This window comes from Periophthalmus magnuspinnatus, chromosome 20 (assembly GCF_009829125.3).
Source record: "Periophthalmus magnuspinnatus isolate fPerMag1 chromosome 20, fPerMag1.2.pri, whole genome shotgun sequence".
Classification (NCBI taxonomy): domain Eukaryota; kingdom Metazoa; phylum Chordata; class Actinopteri; order Gobiiformes; family Gobiidae; genus Periophthalmus; species Periophthalmus magnuspinnatus.
The window spans coordinates 11740486-11767501 of NC_047145.1; the positions used below are offsets into that span (position 1 = coordinate 11740486).

At 37.3% G+C, this 27016-nt stretch overlaps 1 protein-coding gene across 1 annotated transcript in view; it reads right to left on the bottom strand.

The window, feature by feature from the left end:
• The window catches only part of cdh7a (cadherin 7a), a 213835-nt gene that overhangs the window by 113590 nt on the left and 73229 nt on the right, over positions 1 to 27016 (bottom strand). The window contains exon 2 of the mRNA XM_055230084.1: positions 16478 to 16772. Within this exon, the coding sequence (XP_055086059.1) occupies positions 16478 to 16772 (295 nt within the window). The remainder of the gene's footprint in view (positions 1 to 16477; positions 16773 to 27016) is intronic.

The following is a 27016-nucleotide window of genomic DNA, read 5'->3' on the forward strand; positions in this document are numbered from 1 at the left end:
AACCACTAAGAAATCAGTACCCCGAAGTTAAAAGTACTATTTGCCTGGCTTTTGTAAGTATTCCAAATGATTACTTTGATTGTATTCGAACGTCTTCGCACCTGCTCCCCCGCTGTTACAGATAAGCAGGGATTATTGCCCGGGAGTTCAATTTATTTGTGAAAAGGAATTACTGGCAATGAAAAATGAGTAAACATATCCGTGTTTTATAAGGAGGTTCTAAAGGTCCGCCGGAGGTTGGGTGGTGGCATCTGCGGCGTATTTGTCTGTATGGAAGGTGTCGCAGTCAAATTGACGAATGGCGGTGTGAGGAAATAAGATGTATGTCGTGAGCCGCGGGTTTTATCCTGTTTGGATGTAGTCTTTGTCATCATTTAGACCGAATATTTTATCCTGCCTTTGGAAATTTAGTTCAGTGACATTATAATGTGTGATACTGAAATACTCGTACTGTGCAGTAAGCTGAATCTGTACTCTCTGTATGCTAATGCAATGTTAATAACTAACATTTATAATTCAACCTGGGAAAACTTAAAGGTGTACTATGTAATATTTTCTGGTGGGGGGGGGGGGGTCTATTACCTGCTTGTGTCTATGGAGATGTTGTTACTTTGCCTGGAGTTTCATCAAACATATCTAGGTTTAGTTCAACTACTAAATAAAAATAAATACTACTAAAACATATATTCTTACTGTGAATGGGTTCCCTCTCCACAGATCTGACCTGTACTAAAGCCTAGTGATGTCACCTGCTTGCTTACATAGATATAAATACAGTTGAAACCAGAAGTTTACATACATTATATTAAAAGGCACATACGTTTAAAGGCAATGGAACAAAAAAACAAAAAAACAAAAAAAAGGAAACTTTTGACTTTGAAGAAAATAATGAAAAACTGTCTAAAAACCCTTCTCTCATTATTTAGTACTTTAGCAAATTTTGATAATCCAAATTGGCCTAAAACAGAAAATGTTTAGTTTGATTTGACAGTGAGGGGAAAAAAGTGTATGTGTCTTTTTCTATAGTGTATGCAATCTTCTGGTTTCAACTGCAAGTTTAATGCCATACTATGGAACAATCCAGGCCTATCACCTCAATCTACACAAGAAAAGTTACACAGTGCACCTTTAACTTGAATTAAACATGTTAATTGGAACGTATTTAAGCCATTCATCACATTTTTGTTTTTTTTTTTTGTTTTTTGTGACACAGCAGAAAGATTGTGAACTGCAGCTTCTCTGTCTCTTTCTCTTGATCACAACAAGTTTCAAACACTGACTTTTGTCTCCATGGAGATATTTCTATGTATTTTGTAGAATGTTCAGCAGTATGGCATTAAACTTATCTATCCTGCATTTACTCAGTTACACATTTTATTGCTCAAAAACAATGTGGCATGTAACTCGACCTGGTTGCGTCACATTCTAATTTCCGTGGAGATAGATACGTTTAATGCCATACCCTGGAACATTCTAGGTCTGCAACAACTTTACGGAGACAAGACGTTGGCGGAATCTGTCAGAAAAGTTACACAGATAACATGAAAAAAGCCCTATTGCGGCACATGTACAGCATACTTGTAGTGTTCCAGTCTCTTCACCCTGAACCTTAACATGAAGTATGCATCACTGGACTGGCCCCTGGTGAATTAGTGACACAGTGACAGAAGCTGGAGACAGTAGTAAATCTATGTGCCCTGGCCTTGGATGACATTACACTGTGGACACTTGTATAGGGGCCTCTCAGTCTGCTCCTTTGGCCTCATACCGCAATATCACTGTTCCAAGGATTCTCACCCCTACAAGCGTCCTCCGGCTTTCTTATTTCTTTATTTTATTTGACATGGCGTTGTGATTAAGACAAAACCCCTTCCAGATCCGCAGGCCATGAGGTCTCCCTGTGTTCAGACGAGCCCAGCCTCTAATTACTGTAATTAATTAAATTCATGATTTCTCCTAAATTGAAGCCATTCATCAGCAGCTCAGCGCGGTGATCGCTAATGATTTAAAGGCATCTATAAAGAATTATTGAGGACAAGAGGTGCTAGACCCGTCCCAGGCTTTGCCGCATTGACACTCCCTTTGAGCGTGTATTTACAAAGTGCAAAGTCGGTGCGTTATTCAAAGTTGGGATTAGCTGCTGAGAGTTTGCTGCTGTTTGATTACAGAATTATGTAGTAATTAATTAGGAAATCATAGTTTGTTCATTGTTGCTAACTTTTGATTGGACAAACAACTTTGCTTTATGTTTCATGCATGTCTAGAAGGAAAACCTTAACTAATCTAATCCTCAGTACCTCCAGCCACTCAAATAGATACAATATAACACGTAGCGTTAAACCTTAAATGAAGGATACTCATGTGTCCTAAACAGATTCAGACTAACCAAATTTTGACCAATAATTGAAGACATGAGGTCAATCCTATATCCTAAATCCTGTTCATCATAAAGGGACTTTAGCTGTGAATGAATGTTAGTTTAAAAATGTGAGTAAATGACCCTGCATGACTTGACATGAAGTATCATATTGTGCCATTGTTAAAAACGCATAAAGGCAATTTAGCATAATAAGTCGCTGTGAAATTTAACACATAGTTAAACTGTTAAAATTACAATTAACTGCTGTATCACATGTGGTTGTCTGTACTTTATCAGCTTTTGCCACTGGATAACTTTGCTTGCATTTTTTTTTTCATTTTACTTGACTCAAACCCACTTTTCACAAAAATAGAAAGAACAACCTTCACAATTTAGCTTCATTTTATCCTCATACAATTCTATATCACATTATTAAGAACTCGCAAGCGCTCTGCAAAGAAATATCTCCTGCACTTCACCTTCATGCATCAGACGTATGCAGAGCTGATGTATGCCTCTGAGACCAGCTCAGGATAAATACGTTCATGGTGACCCTGACTGTTGTTCCGTGAAAACAAGACCCGCTGTGCCTGATCAACACGTCTTATCGTAGCACGGACGCCAGGCGAGAAGCGCTAATCCTGGTCGTATGGTAGCTCCAACACCAACACTATAGTCCCCTCAGTCTACCCCCCCATCGGCTATGGGACGGTAATCCTACACAGATCGGTGTGGTAAAGCCCCCTCTTTGAAACCAATCTACGCACGAAATAAATGACGGTTTTGACTTAGAAGGTGCAATGGAATCTGGCTAATTTCCATCTCTATGGCATTAGATGTATCTGCTGCCAGGGAGGTTGTGCATTGGGCGTTCTTGTGGTTAAGCGATGATCCTCGTAAAAAGCACGCAGGCTGCATATAAATAATGGCACTTTTCTTTGTAAATAATAATATTGGAAGACGAAAAAGGAACCTCTTTGAAGTAATGCGTCAAAGCCATTCATTTTTGGTAAACCACAAATGTCGTTGAAATGCAAATGTTAACGGTTGACTATGTAACTTTTCTGGTGGGGATTCAACCACCTGCCTGTATCCATGACGATATTTGGTTATTGCTTTGTCTGGAAAAGTTCTACAGTAAGGCATTAAACATTTGCATTTTGCTTTTATTCAATTTCAAGTTGTTATTGGGGGAAAAAAATAAAAAATAAAATAAATAAAAAATACTGCTAGCGGGCCTGCCTCTCCTTCCACCTTTAATGAGCGTGTTTTTCCATGCACAGAGGGTGAAAAAAATCTAGTGGCAAATTGTGTTAGTAATACCGTGTCAATAAAATGTGAAAATGAAAAGAAACTGCAACTAGTACAGCAAAGCATCATATTTTAACTGCAAAATACATTGGCCCTCCATTACGAAACTTCAGTACGGTGAAATCGGTGCATATATTTGGTGTAAGGACAAAATGGGGCACTCTCCGCCACACTGCACACGAAAACAACTTTTAACTGCATCAAACATATTGCCACTTAATATATTTGTTTTTAGAATCAGTTGAACCAAAAATGCTGTTTAATTATTGTTTTCTAGTTAAGTGTTGTTGACGCTATGCTTTTAAACTTTAAAACTCATCCTAAGTTATCACCATAAGATCATTGCTTTAAATATAAAACAGCAGCATACGTTTGGACACAACTCTCCAGTCTGTTCTGTTATATCTTTTAGTATAATTCTTTATGATTTCCTCTTCAGATAAACGAAGCACCAAAATATACACAGTTTTTACCGCAATCTTACTAAATGAGAGCGCTTATACATCATTTTTTGTCTAAAGGTGCTTCCAATTGTAGAATAACAACACTTGGAAATAGGAAATAGAAGCAAATGCAATATGAATTAAAAATACAAAATAATTCAACGCTGAAAAGGCAATGCTTTTACTGAAAACAGCTCATCAATTTAGAATGAAGTCTTGAAGGTTTTGTGAAATCCTGGCAAATGTCCATCTGTATTTTGTCTGCGAGGTTATTGTAGGAGATTGGATGAGCTCTGAACCGTATGAGCCACATGCAAATAGTATGCAAATCATTTTCTTCACTTTGGTAAATATCTTACTTATCTATGTTTTTTCCAGTATGATTTGAGGAAGAATAAAAAAAATAAAACTAATAAATTAACAATAAAGTTGAATATACTTATATACAGTATTTTTGCACTCCTCTTACTATGTTCAACAATTGCTTAAACAAAACCTTTTAGTGCCAGTAACTTATTAGCTCAATATTTGCACCAGATGCCCTTCCCCTCCAAACCAGGCACATTCTTGTTAATAATGGTAAGTGTGATTTGATAAAAGTGTTTTGAAGTGTCTTACCCAGAGACACAATAACAATGATTTGGAGGAAAGCCAGCCATCATGGAGGCTACAAATTTTGTATTTTTAAATTATTGCTGAAAATTTGATATTCATACATTTTAACACTGTATATTTTGTCTTATTTATTCATTTATTCATTCATTCATTTTATGTGAAAATCAAGATAATATAACACTCTCATTGCTGTGATTAAAGTGGGAGTTAAAGTGTCTTACCCTGCGACACAACAACAAACATTATAGGGGACATAGCAACCTTGTGGTAACCCCTTTGGAAACAAATGAGCATTTCTACAACTTATTTGTATTTGTCAATTTGTATTTTAAAATTACTATATTTTAACACTATATATTTTGTTTCAACTTCTTTATTGTGAAAATCAAGATGGTCCAAGATGAAGATAATGAATGTGGTTTGAGGTCCATCAGAACCAAGCAATTTGAAGAATTTGCCTTGGAAGAATTGGCTAACATCCCTGGGGAGACATGGGCCAATTTACAATTTAATACCATATATGGTAGAAAATGAAGCATATACGTTTATCTTTATATAAAATATTCTTACTGTGTCACCAGACCTCACTTTTCATTTAGCTCAATCTTTGCCTAAATTGGCCGTGCATATGAATTAGAGCTCTATGAATATTAGATGGATGGATATAGTGCCCGTAATGCCTAAGCTTCCATTATTTCCGAGATGAAATTCAATCTCATGGACCCATTACGAATGATTTCTGTTATGATACTATGAGCCCTTTTAAGACAATGATGTAGCGCTATCCGAATTATTCCACCTTTTTGAGGAGGAGGCTAGAGGACAAATAATGTAGTTTGTGTCAAAAATCTGTCATTGCTGAATACAGTCTGATGGCAATAACATAAATATAATTCCAACAGTCACTATACGTAAACATAGTGGTGCCAGTATGTTCTTGATCCAGTTTTTCCAGAGAACCAGTCAGATCACTCCTAATCTACATAAAGGTTAGAAACAAGACAAGTAATAAAACCTGGAAAATGGATTCAAGATGGCTGCTGGCTCAATGGCGTGTACTACCAATATAAAACTTATTAAAGAACACATTTTATGCTTTCGTGTGGCTTTAATTCTCTGTTAAACATACTTTTGGTTACCTTGGGGTAAGTATTTCACATCTACCTTAAAATAATCTCAGTCTTTCTATAATCTTTCTATAATTTATTGCTCCTCTAACATCAGGGCCAGATAGTAAAAGAAAAATTCAAATCTGTCAACTGGACAAAACGTTGTAGGAGTGAAGACATTCTGCTGCTCATCCAAGACGATTCTCCAGTTCTGGTCAGATTGCTGGTGGATATTGCCTTATATCCTTCTGAAGAGAGGAGCTAACTACACTGAAACTAACACAACTATTGTTTACAGTTTCAGTTTGTTGCTACATCAAATGAGCTACACTAACTGAAACTGTAAACAACATTTTTCTTTGACTATGGATCATACCTTGACGATTGAGGGATTACGCCAACATCAAGGCTAATTTTGTCTTTTTTTACTCCTGCTTAATCATGTGTTTTATTAAATTGCACTGTCCCCTTTCAAATAAACTAATCTGTATTTGGTAAATATAGTTTAAAAACGTCTTCCATTGAGGCATTTAGAGTTCCCTCTGCCGAGTTCCCCCTGCTGTCAGCAATGGGAATGAAAAATGGGAAAGGAAACAAATCCCCTATGAATGCTATGCTAATAGATCCATGCATTCATTGCGAACACAATTTGACAGTAGGACAAGTCCGGTGATGGTTTTTGGGCTTAAAACTGAGCAGAAGTTTGGAGCTGTATCTACGGGGCTAAATGGCCAGTGACAGTGCATTTTTTAGTGGTCATGGAAGACAAATTTATACTGATGGATCATGAAATAAGCATGAATGAACAACTCCAGGTATGTTTTTGGTGAGAGGACAACAGTATAACATGGTTAAAAGCATAAAAAAAGTTTATTTTGCATAATTAGTATTACTTCCTCATTTTTGGCTGAGCACTAAGTTGAGTTTCTGTTGAAGGAAGACAGAAAACCTTCATTCCTACATGAAAAACCCCTACAAAATCTGACCACTTTGAAGAATAGGCGTATTGTCAGCCAAACACGAGGAGTTTGATTTCAGAAAACCGACATTTCGCTCTATGGGAGAAACAATTCTTCCTGTGCTGGAGCTGCAGGGCCATGGAGGCTGCTAATGAAATCAGCCTCAGGATAGTGCCCGAGCCCGATCTTATACCGGCAGGGTTAGAACATGAAAAGAGGCTAACAGGAGCTAACAGAGGTTCAGACGCATCTAGTTATTTTTGCATTACAGCTGAAACTTTGTCTTGGTATTTCTCTTGTCAGTGTGTCGGCAGATGCAGTTGTACGCCCTCTGCTGGCGTTTTGACCCTACGCAAGAAGGTGCTTGCTGCAATTTACTAAATGCAATTACGCAATATGTGTTTTTTAGTGTTGTCACGTTTCTAAAATTTCAAACTGGATTTTGATACTAAGGAATACATTTTATACTCTTTACCCATATCAATACAATGATGATAATAAAAACGTTGACTGCCTGCCCCATGGTGCTGGAAGTAAATTTGTCTTTCATTTTTCCCACAGACACAAGACCTATAATTTTATATCAAATCTTTTCCTGAAACTTTAAAAAAGGCCAAGTTAATAAAGCATTTTGCTGAATCTTTCATTTTTAATGTGCTTTTTGGACTTAAAACGACCATGTTATGGATATTAGTTACCCATGTAGCTGGTGCCTCTGCATGTCTTTGAACTCTTAATATTTGAAATTTTCAAAAGGTCTATTGGAAAAATGAATGAAAAATTTACTTCCAGAGCCTGAGCAGGAGGTCACTGTTGAGGTTCATATTTGAATGTGACTTTTTTTTTTTAGAAAACTGCTCAAAGTATCTAGGTTCAATCCTAGTTTTAGCATCGCTTAGTATCTGATTTTCAATACTTTTGACAACCCTAGTGTTTTCACCAGAATCTAATTGTAGTAACTGGAATGTGTTCATGCATTACCCATAAAACCCATCCACTAGCATTTGGCCAGTTAATGGTAATGGTAGTTAATGGTTCTCACTCTTGTGCTAATAATAAATACGAATACAATGATATTTCTCTATATACATTATATTTTGGTAAATATCTTTACCTTCCCGGTAGGTTCAGTGTCACCCTATTTTGTGTCTATGTCCCTGGAGCCACAGCACACTTGTGATTAGACCACAGCTCCCAGCATGCCTTGTGGCAGTTTGGGAAGTCCCCCCAGGAAAGCCTGATGGGAGTCGATAATCCCAGCTCTGGAAAGCACCCATAATGATTGCAGTGAAACACATGCACACATTTAGCACATGGTTAGCCCAGTTAACATGAGCTCTGCTGCCAACTGCTGAGTAAATGCCCACGATTTTCACAAACTGTGGGGTGAGTTTGTTGTAGTTTGTGGGGTTTCTTTTTATACTTTCTGGCCCCAAATGATGCTCCTCCATGTTTTTAAAGTCCATATTCCTTCACCAGACTTGTTTGGATCATTGCTGAAATTTCAACCAAAGCATTTTGCTTCGTTTACTTGAATTATTCCACAACACGCAAGCAGATGTAGTTCATTCACCCCTGCTGACATTTTATATAAATACATTTCACACTTCTGCAGGGTATAACTTGTAAACACATAACATATTTAGATCACAATGTTTCATTTTATTGTATTGAAAATTCCATATTCCCTGATTTTTTATTTTTTTTTTTACACTCTGAGTCCCCTCTCCCTTTTCTCTCCATGCTAAGTCACTCCCCCTCCACAGCGCTATCACAACACAATCAGTGTGCATCCCGCTAATGAAACTACTGCACATTGCATCAAGTTTGTGAAGTTGTAGTGTATTCTTTTGTATATTTATTGGTGTGCGAGCATGGATGACGGAGGCTTGTGGGCTGAGCATTGGACAGTAAGGAGGGTTCGAATAGTGTCCTGGAGAAAACAAGCACAATTACTTAGGCATATGTATGACAGATAAAACCTCTTCCAGCATGATGGCAGAATGCTCCAAAAAGCTGACTTTGTATAATACCCCCTTTTTAATGTTAAGGTAATTTGTCCTCTGTGACATGACTTGTTCAATATACTTTCTGCAATACCAAAGCTAACTTGTACAAATGTCATTTTAAAGTTATTATTTCTAATCAGCATAACACCCAAACAATACCGCCTTCTTGTGCTTATTTGTCAAGGGTACCAATAATAATGAAGGACACTGCAAATAAATAGAGCGCCCGTGGTGTTAGGAACCTGATTCAGATGTGAAGCTGTTTTAAATGTGCATCATTCATGGACAGTGCAGAGCCTGCGGGTCTGATAACGCATATGTGAAGGTAAATATGTAAATGAAAACACAGCACATTATAATATGAAGTCAGTCAGTTTAGAATATCATGAAGCAATAGAAAGGGGAATCCTCAGTGATCTCTTAATGCTCAGCTGAAACGCTAAATATGAAGTCAAATAAACTGATCTATGTCTAATATATTATTTTTCATAGTTGTATTAAAACCTATGCAGATCTGTTCTTGGTAAATGGTCACATTTATTCCTCTCTCCGATTGTCAGATTTTTACAAGATTTCACTGTTAAATAAATAAATAGCAATTTGAGAGTAGGGATGTCGCAATATAAAATTTTAGTGTTCAAATTATTGTGAGAAAAAAACCCACCACAATTTAGTGATTATTCACAGTTACTGACACCATGACCAAAACAACACTGAAACCTTTCATTTTCTGTTATTTAATATGTTACACTATGTTTTATGAAAGTTTTTTTGTTTTTGTTTTTTGAGGTTCTTTTTTAAAAAGCACTGTAACTAACTATTCCATTTGTCTACACAGAGAGAATAGACACGTGGAGAATATTGCACAGTATGGCATTATTCAAGTACAGTTATGCTTTGATAAACATTAACTGAGAGCAGGGTCATCTCTCCACAGATCAGACCCGTAAGAACTTCATCATGAACTTTGAGCATTTCAGTTTAATATATAAAAGAGTTACAGTTATTTAATTTTTTGTCTTAGATACGTAATTCCACACATCATGATTCATGTATTTAATTTTTTCACTATGTATCTGTAGAAAGTCGTACACACAAAGAAAAACACTGAATGAGAAACTTTAACTGGTAGTGTTATTTTCAACATTAATTTTAGTAATAATGGCTAACAAGGAAGCAAAGGGAAAAAAATGGTAGGTACTACAGTCACTTGGCCAAAAACTATATAATAACTGTATATTAGTAACTAATATCCATAACACAGAAGTTTTAAATGCATATTTAAAATGCAAGGTTCTGCAAAATGCTTTGATAAGTTTGAAGTTTCAGAAACAGATTTTACATTTACATGTGGTCATTAGTTAGCATCATGTTTTTTTGGGATCCTGAGCACTTAAATAATATAGGCTATTTAGTTTACCATCATTCAGCAGAAGAACTTACTTGCCCTCAAGTAAAAATATACACTATATAACATATACTTATACCTAAGAAACAAACAACACAACACAAATTGCACTGAGTGTACAATTTCAAGGCACTCCATTTGAAGTAAAGAGTTTCTGAACCTTACAGGCACTATTTCTATTCCACATAATAGATGTGTATATAAATACTTTCCTATTGTGTACAGACCAAGCTTTTATTGAAATTTCTCAGTGCAGTATCTTCAGATTGAAAATTACTTCTAGATAGATTACTTCCCGTAGTTGACTAAAGAAATTCTTGGTCGATTAAAGACATGTTCTGCGCACCAGTTAGTCGACCAAAAAAGGGCAAGGCCAAAGCTCTCAAACGTATTTGACCCAAACTGCACTCACGAGTCTACACCTGCACAGCAGTTCATGCAAAAACAACTATATGTGCAGAAAAAAGTACTAAGAAACAATGTATTTATATAAGGACGGATTAAACCTGTGAAAAAATACCAAGTCACTCACTAACCCCATATAAAACCTTATTGTCTAAATAAAATGATTAGGTGACTAAAATAAGTTAGGGTTCCTGCAGCATTTCTAACAGAGGCCTTTTTGTTTTCATGCTCTGACCGTGGGGCACATACCGAACAGCGCTCTATTACATGCTACACTTTACATTCTCTCTGAAAACTCTGAGCTCTTTTAATGTCTAGTCTCAATCAAGTTCTGTGAGGTGCAGCAAGAGGATCTGATCATTCACATCACTATGATCGCTAAAGTCTGCTTCAATCAAAGGCTGTTACAGGGCATTACCACCTCACATAATGGACTACTAAACCATGAAAGGGTGAAGGACTAAGAGTTAGGAGGAGATCAGAGAGGCCATGGCACCTCAGGAGGGGAAAGCAGTGCTTCACCAACACTGTTTAAAATGCGGAAAGTTGCTGACCTAAACTGGGGATGTTTTTGGAAGGAATACTTTTAGGATCTCCTCAATCCCACAGTCACATCTTCCGAGGAGGAAGTAGAGGCTCAGGACTCAGAGACAAACTTGTCCATTACCTGGGCTGAAGTCACTGAGATGGTTGGCAAGCTCCTCAGTGGCAAGGTGCCAAGGTTGAATGAAATCTGTCCCGAGTGTCTTAAGTCTCTGGATGTTATGGGGCTGTCTTGGCTGACACAGCCCGGGTTGGTGGTCCCTGTGTTTAAGAAAGGGACCGGAGGGTGTGTACCTGCTACAGGAAAATCACACTCCTCAGCCTTCTCGGTAAGGTCTATTGGAAAGGAAATTCTGACCGATAGTCAGGGGCCAGAGGGAGTGCAGTTTGGGGATCACAGGACCTCATCTATGCTGTTTGCAGATGATGTTGTCTTGATGGCTTCATCGATCCATCACCTGCAACATGTGCTGGGGCAGTTTGCAGCTGAGTGTGAAGCAGCTAGGATGAGAATGAGCTCCTCCAAAACTGAGGCCATGGTTCTTGACTGGAAAAAGATGGCTTGCCCTCTCCATGTGGGTGGAGAGTCCCTACCTCAAGTATCTTGGGGTCTTGTTCACAAATGAGAGAGGGATGGAATGAAAGATTGACAGGTAGATCGGTGCAGCGCCTGCAGTGATGTCGTCACAGACAGTTGTGGTAAAGAAAAATCTGGGTCGAAAGGCAAAGTTCTCAATTTACTGGTCAATCTATGTTCCTACCTACACCTATGGTCATGGGCTTTGCGTAAGGACCCAAAGAACAAGATTGTGGATACTAGTGTTTGAAATTAGTTTCCTCTGCAGGGTGACTGGACACTCCCTTACAGATTCCTTGGGGTGCCCACTGAAGGAGCTGGAGTGTCCAGGGTGAGGGAAGTCTCAGAGTCCCTGCTTAGACTACTGGCCCTGCAGCCTAATGTTGAAAATGACATTCTACTGTCTGAACGAAAGTGTTTTTTATTATCATCGTGGCATCAGAATCAGTATCAAATATATTCCTTAGTATTGAAATTGAGTTTCAAATTTTAGTATCATGACAAAACAAAAGTACAAAAGTACAAGTTTTGGTCGACTAAGACATCATTGAGCACTTATTTGATTAAACACTAACCCTGATTGAAATATTTCCGTAAACCTTTGTACTTTTTAAACTCTTACATTACACCACACATGCTTCAGTCTCATCAGTATGGAGTCTGCTGTCTGCCCTAGCTGCCGCAGGTTGTTGTTGCTGCTCATTTGCATATACTGACACTGTCTCTCCTCCGCCCGAGTGTAACCCTTTGAAACCTTAGAGGAAGCCTTGACCACATTAAAAGTCAGTCTGCAGTGTTCTCACTAAGTTCAGATAAAAGACTGCTGCTTGTAATTTCAGGTTTAATGCTGTCTTATCTAGAGATGGGGAGTTAATTGTTTAGTGATAGTAAAGCTTGTTTTCTAAAGATGACTCCAGGATTTGTTCAAGTCTCAAAAGGAATTGTTTTTTAGATAAATGAACTAAGTGAAATAATTTATATTAGTAATGTTACACAATGTTATATAATTTGATGTTATAGGTTCATAGTACCTAGTTTTGGTTGTAGGCAGAGGTGGGTAGAGTGACCAAAATGTAGAGTAAAAGAGTAACGCTACTTCCAAATAATATTACTCAAGTAGAAGTACAAAAGTAGTGGTCCAAGAAATTACACGAGTAAGAGTAAAAAAGTATTTGGGAGTAACTTGTAGAGTAACATTTGATTTATAATTTGAAGTTAATGCAATTTGGGACAAAACATCAAATAATGCACACAATGTGGTATTTTCAAAGGACAGATACAAACAGGAGACAATTTGACATATCTGAAGGAAAGTGCAAGAAATACAAATGTTCAAATCATTTCATATTGTCCACATAAAGCTTTTGTCACTACTAGACTCACTCACACTGGAAAGAGGAACCAAAACCTCAAAAACAGTATGCTGCTAAAAAAAGTACTCTGAAAAGTACAATTTCTTTAAAAAGTTACTCAGGTGGATGTTAGAAGAGATGGGTTTGTTGAGATTATAATAATATATTATTTTTTACAGTATAGTACAATAACATCATTGATTGAAAAGTATTATAATTATTGTAATATCGGTGATGTTTATGGTATTATCAAAGTACTACAATGCACCTAAACGTTTTGGAAAGGCACGACATGATTTTTTTTTTTTTTTTTTACATTGTCAAGTACAATTTACTTTTTTTTTTTTGCACATTTTTGATGGATTATTATAATATTCTTAGATAATCTACAAAAATATAAAGAGTTTGACAATATTGCCTATCCCTATGCTGTGATACTAGATGCACATTATAAAGCCATTAATATGTTGTAAAAGTCATTGATCTTATTGCAAGATTTGTTATAAAAATATCCCATTGTGGTCACACTTGATAAATGTCAAATGTGTTTGGCTAATCTTATCCTGCTTGCCTGATTTTCAACCAGTTTGCCAAGGCACACCAATGTTCCCTGAATGACTGTGTCAAATTAATTGAACTGGTCACTTCATAATTTGTCATTTTGGTGTCTCCAGGACAAATTATCTACTACTGGCAAATCCCAGACACAATTACATGAATATTAGAAGCACTACAATGTCCTTATTGTCTGCAACAGTAACAAAAAATGGAGCAACTTTTAGACTAATATGCAAGATGCCCCACAGTCACTTTTTGACAGCAACTGTACCAAACATTTTATCAAAGTATTTTGGCATACTGACAGGGCCTGGGATCCACAATACACACTTCTTCAATACTTTACGAAGATGTGAGTCTGGTCACTGATGAATCTCCCAGTTTTCAAATGGCCGTGACAGCCAATCAGGGATATGCATGGGCCGTCCATAATGGAGAAATAAGAAAATCACATTTTATTTGTAAATAAGCTCCTTCATTTCACATGTGTCGATATAAAAAAATAAATAAATAAATAATAATAATCTCCACCTAAAATCTAAATTTTTTAAATTTTGTCTTTTACATTTACATTTTAATGTTGTTCAGTGAAGGCCTTTCAGTCTCAAAATGGACTTTATGAATCACCTTTCTTCTATGGTATTTTTACAAGGCCATGGTACAATAACTGTCAAATTAGAAGACAAAAGATATTAAATGCTTTTCAGACGTCAAATGAAGACCAAACAAGCTGTGTCTGTCATTCAACCTTTTATAAGGACAGCAAGATAAATCAAGGTTGCCTCGCAGTCTCCACTTATTCCAAGTGTTTTTAGTGCTCAAAAAATACCATCAAAAACATGTATTGTTACTGTGAGCAGGGTCGCCTCTCCACAGATCTGACCTGTGGCCTGAAGTTGTCACTTCCCTATGTCCATGGAGATAGAGACTTCTGGGCAATGCAATAACTTCTCCCTGGAGACAAGCAAATGACCAATCTTCCACCAAAAAGTTACATTCTGCATTTTTAAAGGGCTCATATTAAAATATTTTCTGGTGTATACTAAAAAAAAGGTGAAGGGTCGCTGTTGACTTGAAAACCACCTCTTCATGACATTGCAAACTGGAACAGAGCATTTTGAGCTTTGTAGATGTAGACTGATAATAAAACAGGGTTACTCAACCCTATTGATGAACATTCTAACATGGCTTAAAGCTCATAAGAGTCACTTTTGCATAATATAAGACCTTTAAGTAGATTAAAGCAGCACAACTCTCACATTATAAGACAAAAGATATTCAAAGATTTTCAGAAATCAAATGAAGACCAAAACTCTGTGTCTGCTTCTCAATCTTTTAAAAGGATGGTGAAGTAAGTCAAGGTTGCCCTGCAGTCTTGAATGTCCAAAAATTTGAGTGGTGAGTGGTGGACCTGAACTAAAGTCTAAAAAGTTACATTAACCCCAGTGTGATTAGTGAACTAAGTGAGTACACTGGACTCTGAATGAATATCGCAAAGTTCCCCCGTGACCCTAGCACCCAAGGAGACAAGTTCAGCCGAGTGGAAAATTATCAAATGCAGATGTTGGAACGGAAAGTGAAAGAAAAAGGGGGCACAAGCCAAAAGATGGGAGAGACACTAGAGCATCGAAGCATGTGCAGTTAAGTCAGTGTAGCTTACAAAAAGGACAATGTCTACAACAAGGACTCTACACGGGACTGCACGCTATTTTGACTTTGATATGTACAACCCTGTGTTACACTGATAACAAGACATCCATCAGAACAAAAATGGTGGCTTATGTGTATATCACGTATAGTGTGTATAATGTGTTGGAGATTACAATGACTGTAACAGTTTAAGAACCAAACACTGTTTTAAGAGAGACAGGCAAAGTTATGAAGTTAAAGGTTGATTCCAGGTTCCACCCATTGGCAAAAATACTGGTGCCACTGTAGAAGGATGTACCACTGAGTTTAAAAGTGCTCTTTGTAACTTTTCTTCGTCTTTGGAGGTACTATTACTTCTTGGAATGTCCCACAGTATGTAATCTGACTGTAATTAAATAAAACCAAGATAGATAATGCAAGTTTATATTACTCAAATACCTTGAAAACATGCATTCTTACTGGAACTGTGACTCAACTTGTTATCACTACCTGCATTTCTCAGTGAAGACAGATACACTGAATGCCATACTGTGGAACATTCTATTCAATATACTAATATCTCTATGGAGACAAGCGCGTGGGCGGATCTTCGACAGAAAAGTGACATAGTGCACTTTAAATGTTTATGTTCCAACACCATTACTGACCAAAAAATCTTAACGTGCATATGACAGAGACTACACTTTTTCATTAAAACATCTTTAACATAAGATTATCTTTTGTAGTTTTCCCATTTTCAACAATTTTGGTGAAATTTATAGTTTTACTTCCTGGTTGGACATGGGCAGGAGAAGTGACATGTGTAGAGGTAATCCCATAACTGTTATCTCACCTTTAGATAAAATGTTGTGTATTGATGACATAGATAGAGGTATTTAGAACATACCTCTACTTCCTGTATTTTTCAAATTTAATTTTTCCACTTTTTTCACAGAATGACACTTGAGTGGTGTAAAACTCTGACACCTATTTACCTCAAGTACTACTCCACCATATAAAATAATAATTAGATAAACATGAAAACCTGTCATATGCACTTTAAGATTGATTTCATTCAGTTTGTCAAAATAGAAATAGCTGCTCGTATCTCTTTAAGTCACTTTAACACTTTGGGTCACAGTTCATTTTCCGGTCTGACTGACGAAATTGTGGTTACATATTTAGAATGTAAGTACTTACCCAGTGGAGACATCTCAGGGACTCCTGCCAAATAGGGTCCGTCCAGGAACTTGGGCTCGTTATCGTTGATGTCCTGCACTTTGACCACAAACTCGGACTTGGGCTCCACGGGAATATTGGTGATCCGGTCCACAGCTTGGGCCTGCAGAGTGTAGTAGGCCTGAGCTTCCCTGTCGAGGCGTTTGGTGGCGTGGATGTCCCCCGTGTTCTCATCAATGGTGAAGATGGACGTGGCTCCTTCCCCCGAGAGCACGTACTTGACTTTGCCATCGCCTTTGTCCACGTCCGAATGAAGCTGCGAGTAAAAACAGCGTAAGGGTTAATGGAGCCGGGGGTGGATTGTATTATATTTATTTATTTTAATTTTAGTATTTATGTTTTCTTATTATTTTGCTTTATATCACCACTTTTTAAATACTTTTTTTATACTTTATTGTGAATGAACTATGCTTGTCCACTTTTTTTTTTTTAAACCCCCTTGTGAGAGCAAAACTAGTAAGTATAAATATGTAGACATGTATACACACATTACATACGCGCATATACGCACTTGCATCCTATAGACATACATGTACATACAAATACACGGGTCTTTTAAATGTTCATAGTAATGGTGATGAAACTCTGCCAATGCCTTATATTTAGGTTGAGTTCTTCTCTCAAACAGAAAAAAAACACTTGTGATTTGATGCTGTAAGACAGAAAGCGCTGCACTGAGTTTTTAACCTCCACACACCTTCACTAGAATCATTTGGATGATTTCAGCCCTACAATCTCTACAGAACAAAGGGTAAAAAGTAGCTGTTAACTTGAAAACTACCTCTCCATGACATCAGAAGATGTAACAGAGCATTTTGACCTTTGGAGATGTAGACAGACTAATAATGCAGGATTACTCAAATCTGTGAGTAAAACAAAACACAACTCCAGGTTTTTGAGGAGATAACATCTTTCTAACATAGCTTAAAGCTCACAACATTCAGTTATACATAATATTGGACCTTTAAGCTTATTGCCTTGTTTATTATTAAGCACACTGAAGCATTTTAACCATTCTGAAAGGTTCTAGAGTCTAATAAAAATGTTAAGTTTAAAGATAATGTATGCTGCATGCATCTTTTCCCATTAAAGCAGATTAAAGCAATGTTACAACTATTGGCTTTGATTAGAACAAAAATAGAACAAAACACTTTTATTTGACTTTTTTCTTCAACTGTATTAATGTATGTATGTTTGTGTTTTAGTTATTTGCATGGACGTCTTAGTATTCCATGTTCTAACTTATATAATGCATTTGTATATGGAAACTGATCAAAGTAAATCAGCCCTGCTCTGTGCAAACAAAATGCTTGATCTACACCTCTGAGGATGGCACAGATTAAATCAGGTTAAAACAATATTGTCATGATTTATGAGAGACTCCATACTCCATACACCTTCACTTGAATCATTTGGATAATTTCGACCCTGGAATTGCTAGTCTCTACTGAACTAAAGGTAAAAAAGCAGCTGTTAACTTGAAAACTACTACTTCATGAAATCATAAGGCGGAACAGAGCAGTTTGAGCTTTGGAGATGTACGTAGACGAATAATAAAGCGTTACTCAAACATGTGTATCATGGGGCATGGCTTAAAGCTCACAAGTCAATTTTGCTTAATTTATGACCTTTAAGTAAATGAAAAAAGTAGATTTCGTGGATTATAGGTGCGTGAAATATGTAATCAGATTACAATCATTTCATTCTTATTTGACTAAACTATAAATTGAGCTAATAGCGATTTAAGTAGAGATCTGGTTGACGGCTAAATTTATGTTTATGCAAATTACCTCTGTCAAAATATCACATTGGCACTGGTAATCACTGTGTTTATTCAGTAATTATCAGAACTGGAAGCAAAGACCAAAACATGTACAATTTATGCGTGAATGAATTAGACTTCCAAATCACGCGTTGCTTTTCGGCTAATAGAAAGGGACAAAGCTAAACGGTTACACCGACTGCCGCTTCCAGTTTTCTCTCAAAAGTAACGGTTATTAAGAAATGTCAGAACCTCTTTGAAAACTAAAATACGGCTCATGACATTTTGCTCAATGAACCTTTTAACGTTATGAGGGTAAATTGAAACAAATGCTCGTGAAATGATAACACTCATCTTTAATGTAATAGGTCGTTATTGTTCATAATCGTTGGGATAATTTGGTTGTGTCGGAGGGAAGATTGGGAAGTGTTAAGAAGACCCCCGCACGCTGTTTCACTCTTGGTTCACTTTTATTAGTACGTTTTGGACTCGAAACGTTGGACTAATAAGTGTTAACGAATAGTGAGGCAGCATGCGGGAGTCTCCTTAACACTTTAAAGTAAGAGGTCGTTATTGTTCATCATCGTTTGGATAATTTGGTTGTGTCAAAGGGAAGACTGGAAAGTTTTAAGAAGACTCCCGCATGTTGTACAACGTTTCAGCCCCAAAATGTTGTATTAATAAAAGTGAACCAAGAGTGAGGCAGCATGCGGGAGTCTTCTTAAAACTTTACAGCCAAGTGCCTCTTCTCCCACTCACCTGTCGCCCAGTTAGATGTACAGAGACTACACAGAAACAAGATCGCAAAGTGCAGTTATGTGATGTTATTTTATTGAACCACGGAGTTAGCTATATTTGCCATGTATTCTCAAGTTGTTTATCAGAATGCACTTTCTCTCCCCTCCTTCAGTATTGTTTTTTTTTTTTGGTTTGTGTTTGTACAGTTGGAGACACTGACAGTTTTTTGCTCTGAAAAAGAAAATACGAGGGTCATTCAATAAATAAGGTGAATTTTTCGGTATAAGGACTTTTGATACAGTTAGAAGCTTACTTTTTTTGTTTGTTTGTTTTACTTGTTTTTCACATGGATTTAATTTCTTTTGCAGATTAAAAAAACTTTGAGAGTTTTGGCGATTAACAAAGATGGCCAACTAAGAAGCATGCTCCAGGATTGAACAGCGGTCAGTTATCAAGTTTTTGGTTGCTGAAGGCTGCAATCCCATTGAAATTCATAGGAGAATGTCAACTGTGTATGGTTCGATCACCTCAGGAGCTCCGTACTTCTTTAAACAATTTAGCCCACTTGTAGACATTTTTTTGGCTGAAACATGTGGCATCATACACATAAAATGTATGCTTCTATCTATTAAAAGTCCTTATACTGAAAAATTCACCTTATTTATTGAATGACCCTCATAATAATAAATCAGCAAATATTTCTGAAGTCGTTAATATAAATGCACTTTCTCTCCTCTCATTCAGTACAGGCTGGGATTATGAAATTTATGTTGAGTTTTGTGTGTGTTTTTAGAGACTGGAGTATTTTACACAGATTTTTTTTTTTGCTCTGAATAATAATAATAAAAAAGAACAAAACAGCAACTATTTCTCAAGTTGTTACTACGAATGCACTTTCTCTGCCCTCATTCAGTTACAGGCCAGAATTATGAAAGTCATGTTGTGTTGTGTGTGCGCATGTTTTTACAGACACTGACCATTTTTACACTGATTTTTTAGCACTAAATAAAAATAAATAAATAAAAAACAGCAACTATGTCTCAAGTTGTTCCTACGAATGCACTTTCGCTCCCCTTTTTCAGTTACAAGCCAGAATTATGAAAGTTATGTTGTGTGTGTTTTTGGAGACACTGACCATTTTTATACAGATTTTTGTGCACTAAAAAACAAAACAAAAAAAACTGCTACTTTTTCTCAAGTTGTTCATACAAATGCACTTCCTGTCCCTTCATTCAGTTACGAGTCAGTGAAAAAGGGCCCTCGCACCCCTTACAACCACAGAAGAGCATAGGCGGTCTGACGCACCGCCTCTCTCCACCAGCAAGGAGCGCTCTACCTTTAGATCGTCACAGGTCCTCAAAATGGCGGCTTTGTCTTTGTGTAGTTCAGCTCTACCATGTTTGTCCTGCTCCTGCTGTAATACACTGTTTGTTTCTACCAGACAAGCACTTCACGGTCTCAAACTTTGTCATTAATTGCACATTCCCTTAAACCTATACGTGCAGTTTGAAAAAGTTACACTGTACACCTTTAACTCTCCCTGCATGGCTGAATTATTATAACTTCCTTTCAGGTCCCTCTAAACACTGGGCTGAAAAGGTTACTACTTAAAGCGGGGGTGGAGTGGTCAAAGTCAACAGCATTTCTCAAGGGTCAGTTATGTTGATGTTATAGACTGTTGTGAGTTTTTTTTTTTTTTTTTTCTTCAGTATTTGGAGGCATACTTTGTGTACTCCTGGAGTTCTCTGCATGTTTGGCCTTTCGCTTTCAATGCCACCCATGTCAAGGGCGAACTCTCAGTGCTCTACAAAGACCCTGCATTCAAAGAGCTTTTTAATACAGGATAAGATGGACTTGCTGTTCCATTTCTTTTCAAACAACTTTCATTATCAAAAGTTTAGAGGTTAATGCAGTGTATAACAACTACTCTGTAACAAAACATATACGGCTTAAAGGGCTGGTATCACGCTATTTTCTGATCTTTTATAATGTTTCCTCATCACAAACAAGAGTGGTGTTTTGTTTCATTCATGTATGTTTAACGCACAAGCTCTGCGTATTTAGGCGTATAGAGTTTTTCCACTCGTCACGTGGTAATACAAGAAATGTTCCACTGCATTTTTAAACTCCATACACCTTCACTAGAATCACTTTATGACATCACAAGGTGGAACAGAGCATTTTGAGCTTTGTAGATGTAGACAGACTAATAATAAAAGATTACTCAAACGTGTGAATGGAACAAAACACAACTCCACATTTGTTTTTGAGGAGGTAACAATATTATAACATGGCTTAAAGCTCAGAAGAGTCAGTTTTGCGTAATATATACACGTATGATGCATTCTTGTGGCTTTAATTCCATTTAAAACATGATTTTGGTTACCTAAGTATCACATTTTCTAGCTCAAAATAATGTCTATATTTGGAAAAGACTTTAAAAACTACACCTTTATTTCCAATTCCCTCTGCTGGCAGCAATGACAATGAACAATGGCAGAGTAAACAGATGAAGTCCTTCTCCCACGTGAACGCTTTGCTAACAGAGCCATACGTTCGCTGTGAGCACAGTTTGACCGTGAAATGAGTCTGCTGACGGTGTGTGGACATAAAAACTGAGCAGGGGAAGTCCAGAGTTTTATCTATGATGCAACTAAATGGACAAAATGCAAATTGAGCATTTTTGAGTGTTCAGACAAAACGACTTTGGCGTAACAGATTCATTAAACAAGTGTGAACGAAACAAAATAAAACTACAGGTATGTTTTTGACAAAGGGACATTAAAACATGGGTAAAACCTCAAAGGGTCCATTTTAGATCATTATTTAATCCATAATTAACAAATAGTTAATTAAGAATGATTCAGACTTAGTAGCTGATTAAAATATGACACCTGTGGATCATTATGTTATAATTTGGACATTATGTTTTATGTGGTGCCCAATGGAAGCCGACATCGCCATAAACGTCATCAAAGCAAAGCACCATGACGTCATTTAGCATTTTCAGTGGATACCTGTGGATCAAGCTAGTAAGTACTTTTTTTTTTTTTTCATCTGTACCAGAATGACTACACAGCACTGCCAAATCCTACGCATATGATCGATTAAGAAACTAAAACTGGAGAACAAAGTAGAGCGCAGTGGGTGTAGGCCAGTACATATCCACTCCTGTCTGTGATTGTAAGTTTCCAAAAGTCTGGGTGAGAAAAATATTCCGAAAAACATTCCCTATTACGGTCTGAGAAAAGTGAAATTGAAAAGGTAATTTGCAGAGTGAAAATTCTGACATCCATTTTCTGCAAGAATTTGGATAAAAAAGGGTTGAAAAGAATTAATTCATTACATGGTTAAAAGCAGTTTTTTAAAAAGGTTTTGGGCGAGATGAATATCTTGATGGTGGCAACCTCACTATACAAGTGTCTTTCTGTATCTAAGCAAGACACGACAATACAACCCAGAGGAGGGTATAGTAGCCAAGGTTTGTACTCAAGTAAGAGTGAAAGTAATATTTAAGTAGACGAACAAACTTAACCCAATAAAGTACTTAAATAAGAGTAAATGAGGGGAAACTACTGGACCACAAAAACATAAACGTTCAAATGATTTCATACTGTTAACATAAACCTTTTGTCACTCAGATTCACTCACACTGGGAAGAGTTATCTAAACTAAGTAAAAGTACTATTACACAAGTAGGAGTAAAAGTATGATGTATGGAATCTACTCTGAGAAGTACAATTTTAAAAAGTTATTCAAGTAAATGTACTTTAGTAAACTTAACACGTGTTGAAAGCCTTGTATTTTTTATATTAAGCTGTTTGAGTGTGCAACAAAGGTGGAAAGATTTGGGCATTACTTGGCATAATACGTTTTTAATTTTAAATTTTTTATTTATTTATGTGTTTTGGGTTGTTTTTTTTTTTGTTTTTTTTATTTTAATTCAATATATTTATGTTCATTGATAAATAACCTTCATATGACTGAAGGTCCAAAGAGAGTCTGGTGTTTTTAAGCAAGAACTTGTTTTGCATCATTAAAATTACCATGACAAGTGAAGTAACAAACCTTGAGAGGAAACTATTTGAAGTATTTGGCTGCTCCAATTATGAACAATCAGTGGAGTTGGCATGTGTCTATTGGGATGGCTGGGATTTTATTTATTTATTTTTTAATTTTATTTATTTTTTCCCTCAGAACACACAAATGTAAATTTTTCTTGGAAGTGGTTGGAGCTGTCAGTGTAGTTTGATGTTTGAACGTGCAAATGAACAGAGAGGGTGAACAACAACCTCGTACATTTGGAGTTTGTGCCTCTGTCAGCGATTTTGGATTATGTGCATAAATTTTGAGGAAGTAACTTTTTTTTTTCTTCGCAACGCAAGATGAAAAGAACACATGCTGAAAATACGTTGGTGTAATCTGTCATTTGGCCAGGTGATGTCTAAGGCAAAAACGGTTTCAAAAGTAGTCAACTGGGGTCTCATTTATTAACATAACGTATAACTGTTTCAAATAGCAGTTGTCAATTAAATTAGTGTTTATTTAGACAGTTAGTCAATACTTTAAGGCAGTTTAATGAGTATACAGGGCCCATTACATATGCACCGCCCGAGCCACGCCCCAGCTCCACCTGCACAGACCAAAACAATTAAGTACTCAGCCACAAGGGGGCAGCCAAGACGGGGCCATAACACTTAGAATCTGCACTAATCCATGGAAATAGAAAGTTAAAACCATACATCATGCCATACTGTGGAAGATTACAGCCAAACAAACCATGGAGACAAGCAGGAAGAAGCCAAGGAAGAGTCGGATTTGTGGAGATGCAAGCCCGCTCACAGTAAGGATGCATGTTTTTCAGGGCAATAAGTACCAAACTGAAACAAATATGGTTTTATTTTAGTTATTTAGTTTATTTTCCAGGCCAAAACGTTACATACTGTAGCTTTAACATGGACATGGGCATTCCAGTCCGAAAACTCTGGAAGGCAGGTTTGTATTTTATCCCAATCTACACTTTTGGTAACAATTCCATGTAAAGTTTTATGAATGAGACCTCAGTGGTAAAAAAGACTCATTGTGAGGCTATAAACAAAGGCAGGACAGTTTCAGGTTAAAACTCCTCCCTTTAGGATCAGGACAGCATACATTCTAGTTTCCCAGTGCAGTATCTTTGGATTAAAAAGGACTTTCATATGGCAGTCAGAATGTGTTGATTTCCAAAACAGTGCCCCGATGACTACCTTTAAAAATGTTCTAACAGTTTCAAAATAATTTCAAAGACTAGATATGCAGCTTTCAAATTCAAATCTGATGTCCAAAACCACAGAGTGCATGAAAATACGATGTAAAATTGAGCTGGTTTAAAAGGCAAATCTGAGAAGAAAAAAATATTTGCGATAAAGATTCAAAATCACAATTAAAACATGATTTATTGCACAACACTTGTAGAAAATCCTGCCAATATAAATCTACAGTAATCTGAAAAACAACAGTGCCTCCTGTCTCGAGTCTGCCCTGATCATTTGTATGAGTTTGGCCTTCTGGCTGCTTCCTCCGCCATCGGACTCAATTGTGCTGACCCTAGTCTCTGTCGCTTGGAATTCGGGCTGCAAGCCACCCTGCGGCCTTGCCAGATGTCGAAGCCAGAGCCCACTACATCAGCAGGAGCTAAAAGACATGACACTAGGGACAGGAGAAGATCTCGTGCCACAAAATCTCTCAAGACAAAATGTCTCTGTGCAAATATGTGAAAAATGATCCCCATGAGTTTACATTTGGATTGGACAAAAAGGGGTTGAGAGCAGGCAAGTTTCATTTCTTGAACAGTAGATCCAAAAAAAGAGTTCTACAATGACAATGATTAAAGAGGTGGTATAGGTGGTATTACACTTCTTTTATTGTTTTGAAAATATTATATTCGCCAAAAACAACATATTTAAGTGTTTAACTGGTTTTGTTTTTGATGCTCTGAGTCCTACCTCCTCTTGCTTCCCTTCAGAGTGCCACACCACAATCCGCACGCATCCTACTAATGTAACTCCTATACACTGCACCAGGTTTGTGAAGTTGTAGCGTATAGTTTTGCATCATGTTTTTGTATAATTATGGAAAACTAGCAATTTTAAAAAACGTTTAGGCCAAATTAATATGTTGAGGCTTGTGGGCTGTGCAGTGGACAGAATTGTTGAAGGGTTTGAATAGGGCCCGGGAGAGATCACTAGATTACTCAAACATGCATGGATGACATACCGTAAATTTCGGACTACAGAGCGCACCTTGATATAAGCCGCACCAGCTAAATTTGAAGAAAAAATCAATTTTGTACATATATAAGCCGCACCTGAATAAAAGCCGCAGGTTTTCATATTGTAACATGAGATATTTACACAGAAAGACGCTGCACCGACACGCTTTTTTTTAAACTGTGCCTGAAAATTGGCACCAACACGACAACAACACGGGATGAACACATCTGCAGGTTTATAAAATAAAGCTGCACCAACACGGAAAATCTGCTTTTATTTCCTCTGAAAACTTTTGTCGTCTTTTTACATTGACCAAGTTGGATTCATTGATGTCGAGCTTACGTGCAGTGGCTCTATTTCAGGGGTCGGCAACTCGCGGCTCCGGAGCCGTATGCGCCTCTTTCAGCCTTATACTGCGGCTCTGCGTGGCTTGGGAACTGACACACACACAGCTCACAGTCCTGCGTAAAGAGCCCTGATTTTCAGACGTTGTGCGCACAGGGGTCAGGAGCAACTTTCGCCCGTCCCTAATGACACACTAATAAGCTCGTCCGTAGATGTATCATGAAAATCCTGCTGGAAATCGCCACAGAAATCTATTTGATGTAGTAGCAAGTTTATTATCTGCTCTTGTCTCCGCGATGACGTTTCACGTATAACACATCAGACACGACGCACAAAACTAGAGCCACAAGCGAGTGAAAATGAGCCAAAACAAAAGTCTTTGGAGAGCTTTTAACAAAGGGGGAAAGGACAACTGAGGAGCCAGAAGAGGAGACTACGATCTCCAAGAAAAAGAAAGATAAATTTAACAGACAATGCCTACTTAAAATCTGGGTTTGTCGCTGCAGGTGACTCACGCGCACAGTCCGCTCTGCGTAACATACGGGAAAAGCAAATAAGGCAATGAAACCTTCAAAACTGCTTTGGCACATGGAGAATAAGCACCTGGGATTAAACGATACGCTACGAGTTTTTTTGTTGTTGTTTTTTTAAAGAAACTGCGGAGTAGAGTAGACATAATCACATAATCAGCGCGATGCATGATGCAGCGGTTTGGTGAGTTGTATTTTTTTAATGCACTTAAGTTGTTTTTGCCATATTTATCTGCCACGTGTAGAAGGCTTGTCCGTGAAAGTAAAACCTACATTATTCCGTTACATTATTGTTATTATACAGTGTTATCTTCATTTTAGATGTCAAAAAGTATTTGCGGCTCCCAGTGTTTTATTTTACGTGGAAAGTGGGTCCAAATGGCTCTTTGCGTGTTAAAGGCCGACCCCTGCTCTGTTTCCTTTCTGTTTCTTTATCTTAAAAACTGCATCATATCCATTTCATGATGCGCAAAATGATCGTTCAAAATCAAAACTAGTGAATTCTTCAGAGCAGAATCTTTCCCCACGTCTGTCTCACTTTTACGTTTACAGCTAGAGAGCGCCCCCCAGGGGCCGTTATCCAGTAAAATTCCATATATAAGCCGCACTGCTGTAAAAGCCGCAGGGTTCAAAGCGTGGAAAAAAAGTAGCGGCTTATAATCCGAAATTTACGGTATATAATAGTAGAAAGCTCCAAAAAGTCGATTTTGCATAACACCCCCTCTTTGAATAAAGCAATTAAAACATTGTGAGGCCAAAAATGTGAACTGGACTGCATACTTTCATGTAATAATCTCGTGTCTCGTTCCACACCAACAAAACCCAATCCTGGCCCTCAGACAGAGGACCTCATGAGCCGGAGAGCGGTGTCCAA